The 17,880-nt window shown below is 38.7% G+C and overlaps 1 protein-coding gene across 13 annotated transcripts in view; it reads left to right on the top strand.

Annotated features, from left to right (window-relative positions):
* Positions 1 to 17,880, top strand: part of ntng1a (netrin g1a) — a 91,992-nt gene that overhangs the window by 32,720 nt on the left and 41,392 nt on the right. For all 13 annotated transcript variants that reach the window (XM_079601146.1, XM_079601141.1, XM_079601147.1 and 10 more), the window contains exon 3: positions 13,622 to 14,265. In XM_079601146.1, coding sequence (XP_079457272.1) covers positions 13,622 to 14,265 — 644 coding nt within the window. The remainder of the gene's footprint in view (positions 1 to 13,621; positions 14,266 to 17,880) is intronic.

Below are 17,880 nucleotides of genomic sequence, written 5' to 3'. Positions count from 1 at the left end.
GATGATGACGTTTCCACTCAAAAGGGTGTATACAACTCATTCGGACCTTTCCCTGAGTCATGCAAGATGCTGCTGGGTCTGACCTTTTACCTCAGAGAGATGTAATGTCAAGGCTTGCCGGAAGTGATTTTTTTAGATTCTAGTATTCCTTGACTTGACTTCCTGGCTTGCTTGACAGCACAGGTGTTGAACATAGCATCTAAGTTTTTGGTGTCTTTAGATATTATTAGCTCAAATTATTTTGTTGTGGGGGCAGATATTTGTCTCACATCTCAAAGTTAATATACTGTAAATGGTCATTGCTAAGTGTTTTTGAGTATTTTTTGAGTACTCTTTTCTACATTTCAAAGTATATCCAAAGTTCAAGGAAAGGAAACAGATGGCAGAAAACGGCATTGTGCTTGTATTCTGTATTTTACAAAGGCTTTACAGTTTTGAATCATGTCTTGCTTCTATCCGCATGACCACAAATTAAAGAGTTACGGGTTACTCATAAGGACAAAAATTCCTGTGATGGCGCCTCACGTGCACATTACTTAATCTAGCATTGCTAACTTGATATCGCAGCCTGTTAATTATCCAAATAAAATAGTCAATTAAACATAGAAAGTTAACCAAACCATGTACATGCTACAGAGGTATCCCCTCGTTTAGGAACAAGCTCCTCGATTCTAAAAATGGTAGTTGTGTTAAATGTGAATTTTAATGAAAAATAATAGCCATTATAAAAGTATATGTCGAAAGTGTAATAAGCTTATACAATAAGAAATAAAGAGAAGCAACCTATTTGATAAAAAGTACAAACTGCTCAAAATATCAAGTAATGAAATTTAACTTTGCTCCCAGCCAAAACGATTTTCCCCCAAAAAAAGTGATAGAAGATTTATAAGACCAAAGATTACCCCTTAGATGCAAATTATACTACTTGGAATTCTATTTACTTGGGCAATGATTGATGACGTTTCACAAGTCCACAATTACAGACAAGAACGTGTTTTGAGAAACTTCTATTATCTGCTTGCTAAATCCAAATATTTTGCGGCAACAAACAAGAAACGGAATGAAGTGGGGGGTTTTGGGGTTTTGTTTTTTTCAGTTGCCAAAAGTCTGCAGCAAAATCTGGGGCAGCTTTGAGACATACAGTGGCAGATACTACAGACAGGTGCTACCGTGGTGTACGGAGTGTGGGAAGGGAAGATCACTCTCTGTATGTGTAAGCATGTGCTTGTGAATAGCTGCATCAGTGCTGGTCTAGCTCCCTCACTGTAAGCCCAGCATTATACAAGACACATGGGCATCACTTCTACCTCTGGCCTTACGCTCTGACACGTAACTAATTAAATAATTCAGATACAAACCAAAGGAAATATATTATTTTCTCTCTCTCTCTCTCTCTCTCTCTCTCTCTCTTAGAGAAAGTGACATAAAGAGAGTGTGAGAGAGAAAAATACAAGAAAGATGTTTTAGTAGAGGATAAGGGAAGGTTTTTTGTGCCGTTTCGCATCTAAAAATCACAAGCCCCCGCGCAGAACTTCAGTCAGAGCTGTCAGCTGCATCGATCTCAAGGAGAGATGTGTCAGACAGAGCCGAGAGAAGTGGCTGAGAGTCGGAGCTAAGGGGCCTGTTGGAGAAACAGATGGAATAGCAGAAAAGGAGATATGAATAGTTTGACAATAAACATCAATAATGAAAAAAAGTTTGACAATAAACATCAGAGAAAGGAAAGAAGGGTTGAGACAGAAGGAGGAGGATATGGCGGAATGTTCAGTCTGTGACAGAGATTTAAAACATGGAAATAAATAATTTAATAAAAATGTGGGGTGGAAGTGCTTGCAGGGTTACGGGGGCTCATACAGTTTTATTTTTTATAGTTTGTTCACAGATAAAAACACAAGTTCTTCCAGGGCTTTAGATTAGTTTAAAAAAAAAACATGTGGGACACACCTAACTCGACTCCAAATCCATATCCAAAAGTTAAAATGTACTCACAGAGAGCACAGACACTTGCTGTATACTTTACATATATTTTATATACGTACTTCCTGTCATTGCAAAGTTGAATTTTCAGCAGCCATTTCTCCATTCTATAGTGTCATGTGATCCTTCAGACATCATTCTAATATGCTGATTTGATGCTCTAGAAACATTTGACCGCATTACCGCTTTATGGTTTTGTGGAAACCATGATACATTCAGGATTCTTTGATTTACAGAAAGTTTAAAAGAACAGGTTTTTTTTTGTAACCATGTAAAAATGTACTCTTACAATTGATTAATTTAATGCATCCTTGCTGAAAAAAAATAATGAACCCAAATTTTCAACAGTAGTGTGCATTTTTCATGGGTCTCAGTATTGATGTGGGTGTTGTGCTTAATCAAGTGTGGTCTCATATCGGCAGTCACATGCTAACATCAGAATCAGTTGGGTATATGTTAGGTTTATCTATCGTGTGAGTTAGAGTGCACAAGTGGCTGTTAACAAAATTTGTGCCTCTTCATAGTCCCTTGAGCCGGTCGTTTATGAGGTAGTTTTGTTAGGATGCTATGGCTCCAATATCCGAAGTGTGATAAATATGTTTGTTGTGAACTCACTGTTCCAGATGAGAGAAGGAATTGTTTTGCTCTTTTATTTATTGATATAAAAATAACTTTTTTTTTTTTTTTTCATTTAAACTGAGGAATTCTAGGCTGTCTTGTTTTTCCACACAGAACTTTTTTGAATTTGTAGAAATTCTAATTCATGGAACTATTTCATTGAGTGGTGCTATTCAAAACCTGCAAGGATACACTTTATGTAGAAAAAAAATTAAAAAAAATTAAGGATATTTGAATTAAGCTTTATTTTTATTTATTTTTATTTTGAAATATTTCTTTATTATTGCTATTTCTGTAAAGTCATATGACATATGTATATGACATTTAAAGTTATACACTGAACTCTCCATACTTGATTCTACACACACACACACACACACACACACACACACACACACACACACACACACACACACACACACACACACACACACACACACACACTCACTCTCTCTCTCTCTCTTTCTCTCTCTCTCTCTCTCTCTCTCTCTCTCTCTCTCTCTCTCTCTCTCTCTCTCTCTCTCTCTCTCTCTCTCTCTCTCTCTCTCTCTCTCTCTCTCTCTCTCTCTCTCTCTCTCTCTCTCTCGTGGACCCCCACGCTGAGCCCTGACAAGTGTAGAATGAAAATGTAGGGCTTTTCATGCTATTTTCTGGGTTATCTCATTAGATTAGTCTCAAGGCTTAATTAGTCACTTAAAGAGAGCTTAATTCATCTTTTATTTCTGAGGAGTGGAGATAATCAGCCAAGTTGGTCCTTTTAAAGTTTTTAATAGCAGCTTGTCAGGAAGCAAATGAGTCCGTCTGGACTGAAAGACATCCTGGTTTCATTACACGTGGAAGAAAAAAAAACATCTCCATGCTTAGAAGGCACATTCACCTTTAAAAAAATTTTTTTTGTTCCCATTGTCCCCAGTGTCTGTCTCTCTCACCCCTTTCTTTCTCTGTAAACACAAAAGATGCTTGTGTGTGTGCTATGTGCAAACATGAATAAGTCTAGCAGAGTACAGAGGATTGTTCTCTGGTCCCTAGAATCATCTGTCAATCATTTTTCACATTCAGCTGTGAAAAAGAGTAAAAGAATCCCCGGCGGATGGTCCAGAAAGGGTTCACTGATCGGCAAGGGTGGTAGGAGCTGAATTTAAAGACCACTAAAGCAGTCTGCCACAAACAGACGGCATTCAACGCCATATTGAGTTTAATCATCCCACAGTGTTCCAGTACCCAGAAAAACATGAGCAAAATACAGCCTCAAAAGACTTGTTATATCCAAGAATGGTGTAGGTGTCAAATAAGGACATTTGACTAAATTATTTTGCCACCTTCAGCAGTAAACCCCTTTTGCTTTTCTGAGATGGTCAGAATTGCAATATAAACCAGATTAAACACAAAGGGAGATCTCTCAGCCAACAGCAATTAATGTCAGCACTGCGACTTTTAATTAAGCACAAAATATTAAAACTATATTATGAGTTAAATAGCTGTTCTAGGGGCCTAAGATTTCAAAGGATGTTTTCTCATATCAAGGGACAATTTCCCTGTCAGAAAAGAAAATCCCAGAAGAGTTGTTATGAAATTATTCTGAATGAAACCCTCAGGCTGCTATTTACAGAGATTCACCAATGACATGGCTGAGAAATTACTTTTAAAATGCAAGATGTAGCTGGCAGGAACAATATGGGTCTATATCTCAGATCTTTATAAGACATTATGAATTGCAGCAATGTTATTTGCGGATCTCTACAACCAACTCTTGTCTCCTCGCATCTAGCACATTACTATTATCATAAAAATATTAGTCTTTTGGAAATGCTGCAAAATTGAACACCTTTCCAGGTGAAATGAGTTTTCTATGGGCATCCTCAAAGGAGGGTGCAGTCAACACTGAGACGCTTGTTCATTCAGCTATTCAGCCATAGCGGCGAAGCAGACATGTATGTCTGACTGAAGGTAGAAAACACAGACGAAGAAGGACTGAAGAAAGAGGAAATGTGATCTGTCAGTCAGTTTAGGACAAAGGCAGGATTATCAGGTCTACGACATTGTGGTCATGCACTATGAAGGATGCCATGATAAAGTCCACGTGAACCGGAAGTTGCAAACGACTTGTCTCCAGTGTTGTGACGTATTTCCAAGTGAAAGGGAATATTAAACAGAGGGCAGGGTTTGACTTTAGCGCTCCTCCTCTCCATCTCTCGCTCATAGCAGACTAACGGTTTGAGGGGAGTCGTTAAACGCTTTCAAACCAAGCCGGCAAACTGACGTCATCAGAAAAGGAACGCCATTCCAGACTGGAAGTAACTTTTCAGACTTTGATTTAAGATTACCACGGCAAAAAAAAAAATTCTGTGTATTAACTTGCACGGATTAGTTGTTCACCACAAGACTGGTAATATGCGCTAACAAAGTAAATAGGGTCAATTTTGATTTCATGTCGACTTTAACTGCCGAGAGACTCGTAATGATGAAAGAGTGTGTAAATAATTATGTAAAAGCCAATGATTTTGCTTTAATAAGTTTCTGAATTGTTCCAGTCCCTGTGCTTTATTAAAGGGGATTTACCGTGTATTTTTATCATGTTTTTCTCAAACCCTCTTATAATGTTAATAATCAGTGGTGTAAAGTATTTGAGTAAATTTAATTATTTACTGTACTTAAATATCTTTTTGGCTACTTTGTGCTGAGTATCAAATATATTAGCAACTTGCGCCAATTCTGAATTTTGTATCAAAAACTCCCTCTTTTTTTTTGCTAGCAGGCTTCTATGTTTAAATAACCTCTGCTACGATTGGCTAAATGTTTTGAATGTAAATGAGTAACACATTTTTATGTTTCAAATTTGCTGTCAGGTCCAATAAATTTGGTGCTGCCCCATCATTCAATAACAGCCTTTTTGCAAATCCTACATTGTGAAAGCTTCTCAAAGCAATCCATGCTGAAATATGCAGCACAAACTGTTCGGTCAGAGTGAAACTAGCAGGGACGATGGTCAAAAATAAACTTGTGAGAATATGCTATACAAAGATAGCAACATGTTTGGCAAACGTCCCCCACAACTAGCTACTAATTGGAAAAGTATATTTTTCTGGTGTTTTGGGGTACTCATATCTACTTCCTACTTTTTTCTTATTACCTCACCACAACTGAGTAGCATGATCCTGCAGTACTGGAGGCTGCCCCTGTATTCTGGTTTTAAATTCAGTTTTCTTGGAACGAAATACCTTATTTTTCAAAGTGGAATTAAGATTTTTTTTATGTGTGAGCCTTCCATTTCACTAGCCACGAGGTGGCGTGATGCTTCTCGACTGGTGTAGACAGACTAGTTTAACAAAATGCATTAAACTGTAAAACTGTTTGTGCTGTTTTTATGATTACAATGATAAATCAATATAAAATATTAAAATAAAATAGTATGGTATGGTAACAAATACCGTTTTGCCAAAATGTTAATACATTTAAAATTAAAATACCGGGGGCGTCTAGTCTTTGCACCTGAGGTGTCCCAAAAAACAGGACTGTGGTCCTGAAACTGCAGCCTCTGGTGTTGCAGGTATTCTAGGAGTGTGAAATATCACAATTTTAGATCGTGAACGATTCAAATGTCTCCACAATCTGCTTTGGAAGAAATTTTGTAGTATCGTGCTACAGTGTACAACATACAAGTACAATGTGACGTGCATTCAACATCACATAATAGTAATAACTCGGTCGCTATTTACATCTCATATTGTTTGTTAACTTACTCGTTACCAAGGCAACAACTGACACTTTTGTATTACATTCCATTTGTATTACATTGATAAGCCACTTCAGATCCCAAATCGAAGATATTTAAAATACTCGACTGACGTTATGAAGTGAGTTTGAGGTAAAAACATGTTTGGCACATTTTTCTTTTCAAATGCACATCATAAGTAAACACTGGTCTAAACGTTCTAAAATTCACCATGTTACAGTGTAAATACTCATACTACTTTTATATCATATTTTGAATTTAAGTTCTGTGTTGTCTGCGTTGTTGCTTTGTTCACTTCATGTCTCCCTGTTACTTTGCTCCCCATATTTGTGCCATTGCTGGTCATTTGACCACATCCTCCTCCTTGTTAGTTACTATAGTGATTCATTAGGCCTTTTGTTCTGTATAAATAAATAATACACTTGTGCTTCTCTGGTTGGTTTTTCAGCCATTGTTTTGCTGTACCTGTTCCTGTCTCGTGTTTCCTGGACTGTCCTTCATTTAAAAGTAGACACTTTCTAAAGACCTATCTCATGTCTGTGCAGCAAGTATTCACTGAGTTTTGTTTCATTTTTGTGACGTGTTTCAGAAAGAACTTCACAGAGACTGAGACTGCAGAAAGCACACCCTGTTTGTTTTTTTTTATTTTACAAAAGCACGTTTTCTTTCTTAGAAAAAATCCACCAAAACGCGCCGGAGCATACGCTGACCCCAGAGGGTTGAACTCTTTTATTTTTTTTTAAAAAATTATGAAACTGTATGGTCCCTTTAAAAAGAGTGTGTGTATGTTTAGTATGTCAGACTTTTATTTAGAGTATTTTTCATTTTATGTGTAAGTGCAATGTGTGTGTGGTGAGTCTGTGCACTGTGGTAATATCGCTGATTAATTCAGGCAGATCAAAAGAAGGAATAACTGAGCGAGGCAGGTCATCAGACAACTTTGTGTGGTATTTTTGATCTTTTGTGATTGTCTAATGAGATTCGCTATGGGTGCTTTCCTGCATGTAATGGCTGCTTCTTTTATGAAGAAAAGAAATGGACGCACTTTATTGCATTGAAAAGAGGAAATAATTACTACCACTTGAAGTTCTCTGTACTACTTAGAACATTAGTGGTGGAAGATCTAACTTCGTCCTGACTTCGTTTGTACTCTCATTTTCGAACAATCAAAGGGGGCTTGAAGCTCTGGCCCTGATAATGCTGACCCAGCACAACAAACAGACAACTGCAGGCTGGAGAGAGTTCTGCTGTCACAACACATCAGCTCGAAATCTGACATGTAATCTCTCGAAATGCTAAATGGCAGCAGAAAGCCATCAATAATTAGTGGTGAGCTTTTGATAAACAACTAATATAAGAATGAGGCTTCATCTTTAAAGCTCTGCCTTCATGCGTTTTTTTTTCTTCTTCGTTTTTTTACATGCTTTACCAAGTCCATTTCGTAAAGGTGCAGGCAGCTGTTCACTTTTCATCCCTCAAGGAATCACCTTGACATATTGGAAGTCAGTTGGTGTGATCTGCATCTGTGAATACAGACTCTTAAGTGGTGTCTTTGAATCGTGATGTTTTTTTCCCCTTCTCATCGTTTGTCCATAGGGAAGTCGCCCAGGCCATTTAAAATGATACGTTTTAGCTTTTCAATGAAATAGTGGGGACAGTCTGCAACAGATTGGATTAAGCCTCAGAAAACCCCTGTCACAGGCATGATGCTTTGGTGTTGCTAAAGTATTATGTCTGTCTGTCTGTCTGTCTGTCTGTCTGTCTGTCTGTCTGTCTGTCTGTCTATCTATTATTTTCTCATATATTAAATATTGTGACAGTCATATTTTCCATGTGTTGGTGGTAGTCAAACTCCAGCTCTAACCGCCTCGTGGGGAAAATGTAAACAACACTTTTCTGCTACTGTACTGAGGAAATATACACTTACAACACGTGTCTGAACGCAAAGCTGAAGAGACAGAGGTGAACGCACAGCGCTGAAAGAAAAACTCAGAAATTGATGACGTAGACGTATATTCTCCAGCCACGGCAGCCAATCGCAACTCTGAATTAACGCATATACCTCACTTATTGTGACGTAGGTTCAACTTACTTTCTAAACTAGAAGAACGAAATAGTGCAGAAAAATTAAAAAATAACCACTTTTTCCATAATAATAAACAATAAAAGTGCTATTGTTATTTTCATTGAAGTTCAACCTGTACATATCTGTTAACATCTCATAAAAAAATTTAAGGGTTTCATGACCCTTTAAAAGCTTATTTATATGTGAATAATGTATATTTTAAATCTAGGCAGCATGTTTATGTGTCATGCATTTGGCAGATAGGAATAGAACTGGCTTCACTTTTTGTCTGCTATCTCGTCCCGCTGACCTCTAGTTCAAAAATTCGACTGTAATTCTTGGTGGGATTTATTCTGGGCTCTATTACACACAGTAATCGGTGTTTCCTGTATTCAAGCAGCGTGGCGGTGAAGCCCAAGTGCGTTTGTGGCTATTCTGCAGGACGAGCTCAAAGGTGCTTGCAAGAGCACAGAGGCAGATTGAAAAGGAGTCGGAGCTTCAATCAAACCGAAGGCCTTGGAGAAATCTATCCCTCCACCAAGGTCTCATTTATGCACAAGTGATGGATTTAACCGCAGTCTGGGGGGAGAGAGAGATAGAGAGAGACAGAAAGAGAAAAAGAGAAGAAATCACATGCCCAAACCCTCATGTTTATTTGTAACGCCTGCAAGCCGTGCTCGTAAAATCAAATTTGCTCCTTTGTAATTTAGTGGCTAATGTCGTGTCATATGAACAAGTTCGATTTAAATCATTTCATGTTAGCACCAGAAAAAGAGATATGCAAATGTACTGACCTGAGCCTGTCATATGGTCTGGCAAAACGGCCTCTGACAGATTAGACATTAACATTTGAAATGATCGAGGAGAAATCGCTCTTCACACTGGTCTCCTTTAGCTGAGACAATTACACAGTAGATTTCACAACGTGAGCACTGATCTCCGTGTGGCCGCTGCATAGTAATTTCATTTCCAATGAAACGATATTGATCTATTTGTCATTTCTGAAGAGCTCAAAACAGCCACAATCAAATACGTGAAAAGCATGGCAAGAGAGTGATGGAACAGATAATATGCTTGCTGAGTTGCGATGCATATTGGTGTGTGTGTGTGTGTGTGTGTGTGGGCATGTGTGAGTGTGATTGTGTGTACGCATATTTGCACATATGTACTTTGTTAAAGGACCATAGAGTGGAAAAAAAGAGAGAAATGGAGACAGAGAGAGCAAACTTTGATCCGGATTGCGTGTCACAAACATCTGTCACACAAAAGGATTTGTTTGATTGGTTGGTCCTATATATCTCAGTCTGCTGTCAGCCACAGTAAATTTATACTCCGTCACATTGGTGATCTGGTAATCTGAAGCCTTGCCTGCCAGTAGGACAGTCGTATCTCCTTCACTTCTGCCCTCGACAAGAAATTCCCAGCCGAATAATAATTTTTCATGTGGCTTGGTCAGAATGGGTCCTAAACTACTAATATTTTAATGCTTTTGGGGCCATTTCACATGACTCGTGACAAGGCTTCAATGCACCTCTCATTTTCATACATTCAAGCTTCATTCACCACTTTGACCTCCATTTGAAAAGTACTGCAGACAGCGTCACTGAAGGATGTTTTGTGAGGTTTTAAAGGCCTATAATGGCTCGTTTGTACTGTACCGTACCGTACCGCTCTGTGGAAATGAGTCTTTTTAAACTTTATTTAAAAAACTAGGCTTTGTCAAAGAAACATTCAATATTTCTCTTGACAAACTTTACTTTTGTTGTTAAAAATGTGTTAATTGTTTCTTTACATTTTGTTTTGCTTTAATTCTACTTCCTACTATTCAATTTCAAATCACAGTTCAGGAAATTAAAAGGCATTCTCAATTAAATTCCGAGTGGTGTGCAACTCTGTTACACCACTCATGTATTGATACGTCACGCAAATTCCCTTGTCATCACTGGCTGCGGTTCAAACGGTCAGTGGCAAACAAGGTCATAGTAAATACTGTCTGATCTCTGAGAGTCATGCTACAACACCCTGCATGCTACGCAGTGGTAATGTTGTTGCTTGACGCTCCATAGAGTTCAGTGCACATGAGTCAGTCTAGATCCTGCAATTTGTGAGATTATCAGCAGGAAAATAATGGGAGTCATTACTGAGTGTAAGCATACACTGTTAATTGTGGCTTTGAAGAGGCAGGCTTTTGACATGGCTTTCATTTGCACTCTTTTGTTCGAGACAAATTATTGCATTGATAATACATCTTCATTCCACAGAGATGTGTGATCAGCCGTGAGAAAAACACTCAGCCAGGCACTGAACAGACAAACGGCGTTTGTAGGATGGGTGGGTTTGTTAAGGCTGTGTTTAGTAAGCAAGTGAGAGGTGATTCATGACGATTGTGTGCGTGTTTGTTGGTGTGAAATTACCCAGAACACATTTAATGGGGACAACAGGCTCGCTCGGATTAGAACCAGCTGAGTGGTACATCTCTCTTTCTATTTTTCTTTCTCTCGCCTTGCTTTCTCTCTATCTCTGGACCTCTTTCTTGTTCATCAAGCTCTTTGTGGATGGGATTAACCTTACACAGTTTGGAGCCTTACACTCTCATTAACACCAATTCACAGAAAGCTGTCTGATTTTCCAACTGAGCCCAGCCATCAAAATCCCCAGCCCTGTTCCAAGTATCCTGTGTCCTGATCAGTTTAGGATTAATAGAAACATCTTTAGTAATTAATGATTTTTGTCAATGTGACAGCTATATCGGTTTTTCTAATGTGAGTCAAACCTTAACATGCTCTGTGGCATGAAAGAACTTTTTATGTTTGCTTTTCAGTGGTTCCTTTTAAAGATGATGTCTCTTGATGAATGTGAGGTTTGCAATGACTGGGGGAAAACACTTAATTAATCTTTAAGGCATTACTGTGTGGCCTATTTCCTCACATCAGCCTCTAGTTGTGCAGCTGCAAAACTACAGATTACTGTCCTGTGGACTAATTAAATAATAATAATAATAAATAAATAACACAAGCTTGTGCGTGTGCGTGCGTGCATGTGTGTGTGTGTTGTGGCCCTTTAGTATAATATCTCTGGAGGTGCTGTAATATACTTAGGCTGATTCAGCGACAGATACCAAAAGCTTGGTCAGTTTTTGCTTTCACTTTCACATGTGGTCAAATAAACGCGTTTCCTTTATCCGAGTAAAGTCATAAACCGCTTAAACATCGACTCAGCGATCGATTTTTGCCCCTTTCCCCGATTTCTCCTGGCATGTAAACCTATTAACCTGCGTTCTTTGGTCTTATTGGAGTCTGCATATGATATGTGATAGGCTATATGACAGAAAAGCATCCTTACTGTGCATTTAAGCGCATCCATTCCAGACAGAGCGAGCTTTGCGCTGCATCTAACGGCATTCGAGGATACTATATGTCCGTAATTTTCCCGCTGACATGCATACTCTCTGGTTTTTTATGCTTTATTTAACATCACAGCAATATATTAATATATATATATATATTTATTAATTTATTTTTTCACACATTTATTTAATAAAAAATTTTGCCACACATTTCAACTTTATGGCACAATACTGGATTACTAAAGTAATAAGAGTGTTTTTAATCCATTGCTATTCAGCTGCTAGAGAGTCAAAAGAGCCCATCCTAAAGTCTTTCTAGAATTGACATTAATGAAAGTCTATGCAATTTGTTTGCCTGTTTTATTGTTTGCCAGGAGTAATTGCATACCTCCCCTCAACAAGCTGTGCAATATGTGGTATCATTCATGTTCAAAAACCGAACATAATTTGCAGGAAAATTATCCACTAAAGCTTAATTCTTAGGGGTAGGGGTTTGTTAAAATCCCTTAATCTTACATTCCAAGTATAAGCAATAGTAGTTGTGATGCTAGTTAAATATAGAGTGCTATAGACACCGATCACAATTCTTCATAAGGGCTAGTGCCTAAAGCACATGCTGAGATAGAACAGCTCTGCCTCTTGACTGGATGGCCTAGTGAGAGGCATGTGGACTCCAATGGTGGGTCTGATCATTCTCCAAGCTTATATGCACAGCTGTAGAGGACTGGCTGGAGAGCATATTAATGCCACTTTGTCAAAATTAAGAGGTTCAATGGTTGTCAGGGCTTCGTTGTCTCGTTGCCTTGGAGGACAAGGCAAGAGGAAAAGCCTATTAGCAGAAGCGCTCCTTCCCCTGTGTACCTTTCTGCCTCTGTCGCTCATTTTCTTCTCCGCAGTCCCTTTCCCCACCTATCCTTTATCACTGTGCTCTTCCCTAGTGTCCAGGCCTGTGGATTCCCGCAGAGAGACAGACATCTCCCACTTAATCAGCTGCTGTGTTTCTTGTTCAGATAAATTGGAGCTTGTTCCTCTTGAGAGGTATTTCCTGGAGGACGCCACAGCCACCCTACAGTATCACAGCCCCACGAGCCCCTGCTTAGCGCACACCAGCATGTGGCGCAGCAGAACACACCAGTATGTTGATTAGTGTGAATGTTTGAGAGGGGGATGGTACAGGGTGAAAGAGGGCAGTTGACATGAGGGCACCAACAGTCTTCACACAAGCCAGCAGCACACTTATTTCAATGCCTCTTTCTGAATTGTAGATCCGTGGTATATTTTTCACTTGCCAGTGGTGGCTGTGACAAAAGTGCACCTCTGGGTGTCCTTACCTCAAGGTGCAGAACAAGGTAGCCTTTATGCAAAAGAATGACTTGAGGAGAGTGTATTATTCACATTTTGTCAGTCTGACCTTGATATTTTTCACTTTTTTTAATGAGCATTTTAACATGAATCCATGTCCATTTTTAGCTCTTTAGAGACTAAATTCTCTTGTTCTTTATTATCATGGATAGGCGGAACTTAAAACAGGCAATAATAAATTATGTGCTAAACAAGACTGGTTTTACTGGTTGTGCATGAGGGAACTTGACTTTAAATGGCTCTATAAAAGATCTATGAGTATTTGGGCGTTTAATGGCTGGTCCTTATATAGATCCAGCCAACAGCTGGAGAATAGATTGGACCACTGCATCCTATCCATAGTAACGCTGATGTACCACCACCAAGGCCAGTGCCTTTGAAATATGAGTACTCTTCATCTCATTTGCCTAAACCAACCTATACCCCATTTCTGCAAACATGTGATAAATTTAATTTAAAAAAACATGTTTGTTTGGATTCTCATTTAACTGTTGTCTTCTTTATTTTCTTTATCTTGTAGGAAAACCCCTATATGTGCAACAACGAGTGTGACGCAGCTACAGATGAGCTGGCCCACCCTCCTGAGCTCATGTTCGACTTTGAGGGCCGTAACCCCACCACCTTCTGGCAGTCCACCTCCTGGAAGAAATACCCTAAAGCTCTGGCGGTCAACATAACCCTGTCGTGGAACAAGACCATTGAGCTGACCGACGACATTGTCATCACTTTTGAGTCAGGTCGGCCTGAGCAGATGGTTTTGGAGAAGTCTCTGGACTATGGACGGAGCTGGCAGCCCTACCAGTTCTACGCTACTGACTGCCTTGATGCTTTCACTATGGAGGCCAAGACGGTGAGAGACATTACTCAGCACACATTGCTGGACATTATCTGTACCGAGGAATATTCCAGAGGTTACGTGTGGAAGAATGACAAGACCGTACGCTTCGAAATCAAAGACCGTTTCGCACTGTTCGCCGGGCCTAAGCTGCACAATATGGCCTCGCTGTATGGACAACTGGACACCACCAAGAACCTGAGAGACTTTTTCACCATTACTGACCTGCGCGTACGTCTGCTCAGGCCTGCCACGGGCGCCACCATGGTGGATGAGAACAACCTTTCAAGATACTTCTACGCCATCTCTGACATTAAAGTACATGGCAGGTAAGACATTTGGCTTACTTGTTGTTGCAGTCGAATTTTGGTTGTAGATTGTTGCCCATTATGTTATCTCATTATGTAGTTCTGTGTATTGGGAGGCAGGGTAGGTGTACTTTGCTTTATATTTTAGGGGTTATGTTTTATGCATATAAACAGCTAGACAGAACTACAGAGTACAGTATAACACCTTTTCTGTCTTACAATTAGTTTTAACAGTGAGTGCATTAAAAAAGATAACATTCTGGGTGAAACATTTAGTTTAAGTGCAAATATGTACCTTGGTAATCAAGGATGGTTAACTACTATCCTCATTAACGCTTTCATTTCCACAAGAACCTTGTTGAATTCAGAAAGCTTCCTTGGAGGGTGCTTTATGTTTTGCTAAACTCTTGCATGGTCAGAATTTTTGCAGCATTCAGAAATATACTTTCTTACTTGACACTCTGTGATCAATCTCAAGCCTGTGAAATTCAATGTTCTGGCACCCAGGCTATAAACAGGAGTTCATTCTCTAATTATACACATAGCAGGGGCCACACCTGCCTCTATCTCATCTCACCTTTATATGTTCATTCTTAAAAAGGACACTAATTATTTCAGCATCTATCCCTGCTTGTCCATTTCTTTAGTCTGCTATTTTCTAAACATGCTGATTCATTTAAAGAAAATGTTATGTATCTAATGTTGGTGTACCATTCTATTCTTTAAAGGATACACCAGAAGTAATATCTCCCACAACAAATTAACCCGAAAATGCTAAATAAATATAAATAATTATGCAATAATAATTTAATAAATATAATGTATAAATAATAATAATAATGATGTTGGTTATGATTATGATGATATGCTGAACAATATTTACTAACAAGTAATCAGTATTGTTGTATTATAGGGAAATTAGACTACATAGGAAAAGAAAGTCTAATCAGTAAAGTTCACATCAGAGTTTGCAATGCTGTGTGTTGAGTGTGTGGATGTTTCTAAACCCTGTTACTGGGTGACGATGACAGTGGATCACAAAAGGCTGTAAATTTTATACCTCCCTCAAGGCTGTGTTCTCATTAATGGTGCACAGTGATGATCGGTGAGTGTCATCTCTGACGGATATTTATGAGAGCAGTGACTTGTCGTTTTGTTTCTAAAAAGGTAATCCAGAGTTCAGCAGCATGCTCGTTGTAGCGGGTTTTTCTCCGAGCCTCCCTGTCATGGAGAATCATGATTCATCTCCCTCCACATGCTCACAGGAAGCATACACTCCTTCATCCCCTGAAATGTGTTTCTGCCTCACGGTGCATGAGCCACTAGAGTCTGGCAGGAGGCGGATGACCCCAAGCACAGAAATTCCTGATCTCAGAAGAGATTCAGTCTATATCGGTATGAAACAAAGGAGCCAAGATGCAGCCCTGGAACAGAGAGCTAAGTAGGTCAGCAAAATGAAAGAGAAAAGTGGTCGCACACTTAACGTTTGTTGTATGGAGATTCCGAATGACTAATAATGATTTCATATAATTTTTCATTATGAAGGTCAAGTATGTAAGTGTTGAAAGAGCAGATTAGATCAGATCAGATCAAATATCTAATATTAGAAATCAAAACTGAGAGGTGACATCTTGTTTGTTGAGGTTGACCTTTTTCTGAAGAGACTTTGTAATGCTGAAAAGCCCTGATGTGAACCTTATTAGATTGTAGGCTATATTCTGACTGGAATATTAGCTTTCTAAATACTGCACAGTATATACTGGACACTGCCAGTTCCTTATATTTTAAAATATATTATATAATATTATAATTTATATATTCATAAATATAACGTATTAAAATGATATATTACATTAAATTATAATTATATTAGATTCATTTTTCATTTTCAGTTAAATTTTTGTGACTGATATTACTTTAGGTTTATCCATCACACAATGGTAGTTGAAGTAAAGCACATTGCATTGTGAGATACATTATTTCATGTAGTAAGCATTTTGGCAAATGTAGTAGGTCACATATAATTTGCACACTGTGCAGTGTATACTATATTCTGCAGCAATAGTAAATAGTCTCTTTTTCTCCCTCTCAGTCTGAAAACTACACACAACACTTATTTCTCCCTTCACTTCTGTCCTTCCATGTCTTTCTCTTTTTTTCTTTTACTCCATCCTTCATTCCCCCTCCATCTGTGTTTGATCAATAGAGTGTAATTAAAGGAGGGATGAAGCTGGCTCCTGGAGGAACAGCTTGAGTCTGACTCTGTCTCCTCTGACACACTGCTGGCCCTCACTCATTCTGATGTATAATGTATGCATTATACATCAGCCTTCTCTCGAGCTCAACCATAGTCTCTGCAGGAGAACTGAAGACTCCTACTGTTCCTTGTTAGTTTGCAGTGAAGACAAAGAGGGGTGTAAATGTCTCATTGAACAGCCATGTCTAAGAGACGATCTTTACATTTTTGAATTACAACGGTCATGCTGTGTTTTGAGATTAATGCATCGTTGTGTGCTACATGATAAACAGTCGGGACAGAAATTGAATTGGCAAATCTTACAGATAAGCATTAATTTTTTATTAAGTGATTTGAGTAGTTTGCGGTTGGATGGGTCATTTAGTGCGTTGAGCAGGTCTTTGTTAGTGTCAGTTCAGCACACCAGTACAGGCTTATTAATTGTTTGACATTTCCCTATTGACTAAAACAGGGAGTCTGTGTGTGTGTGTATATATATATATATATATATATATATATATATATATATATATATATATATATATATATATATACAATTCACGATACATAAAGAAACAGAAAAAACTGAGACAGACTAAATCTAGAAAAACTGCAGCAACAAATCCAAGACACCTGATATAACCTATACCTGAAAAACTATGCGCAAGTGTACCTAGGACAAAGGCTATTTTAAACGCAAAGGGTGGTCACACCAAATATTGATTTGATTTGCTTGTGCAACCCATTTTGAGAGACGAGAGTAAGAAGACGCATGCGCCATACGTCATCGCGTCACTATATCATTGATATCGCGATATGACACTTTTTTATTATATAAACATTTACCGGTGTTATTGTGGACGATATGATATGGCACACCCCTAATGGTTACTTATTCATCTAAAAATGTAAATAAAATAAAATACAGTGGGTACTAAAAGATGAATGCATTAGTCTTGTTAAAGAATGTTAGACTCCATTTCAAATGCTTTACTGTTATCTGTGCAAAACCGTTGCATATTTAGTTAGGCCCGGATACAGTTGTCTCCCTTGGGGATCGATGATACGGTGATTGATCGCTTAATTGCGGTCCTCCTTGGTTGCTCGGATGGGCAGTCGTTTGCTGAGAAGTCAATGTGTTTTTCTTTTTTTCTTTTTTTTCCAGCCTGCTTAGGCCGTGCTGAGGCCAGGAACCGGAGGACAGATAATCTATTTGTGCTAATTTCGAGATTCTACCCACACCCCCGCCCCTTGTAGAATAAGTCATTCCACTCTGTATCTTCCTCTTGCCATCTCATGTGCTGCGCTCGGCACTTCAGCTCTTCCACATCAGCACATTTCATTGGTCCGGTCATCTGATGTTTCAGCAGTCTTCTGTTCCACATGCTCTTTCACCACAA

The sequence above is a fragment of the Phoxinus phoxinus genome (assembly GCF_949152265.1).
Source record: "Phoxinus phoxinus genome assembly, chromosome: 24".
NCBI classification, from domain to species: domain Eukaryota; kingdom Metazoa; phylum Chordata; class Actinopteri; order Cypriniformes; family Leuciscidae; genus Phoxinus; species Phoxinus phoxinus.
Note: the sequence above shows the minus strand (reverse complement) of the source record. Positions and strands in the feature narration are given on the sequence as shown.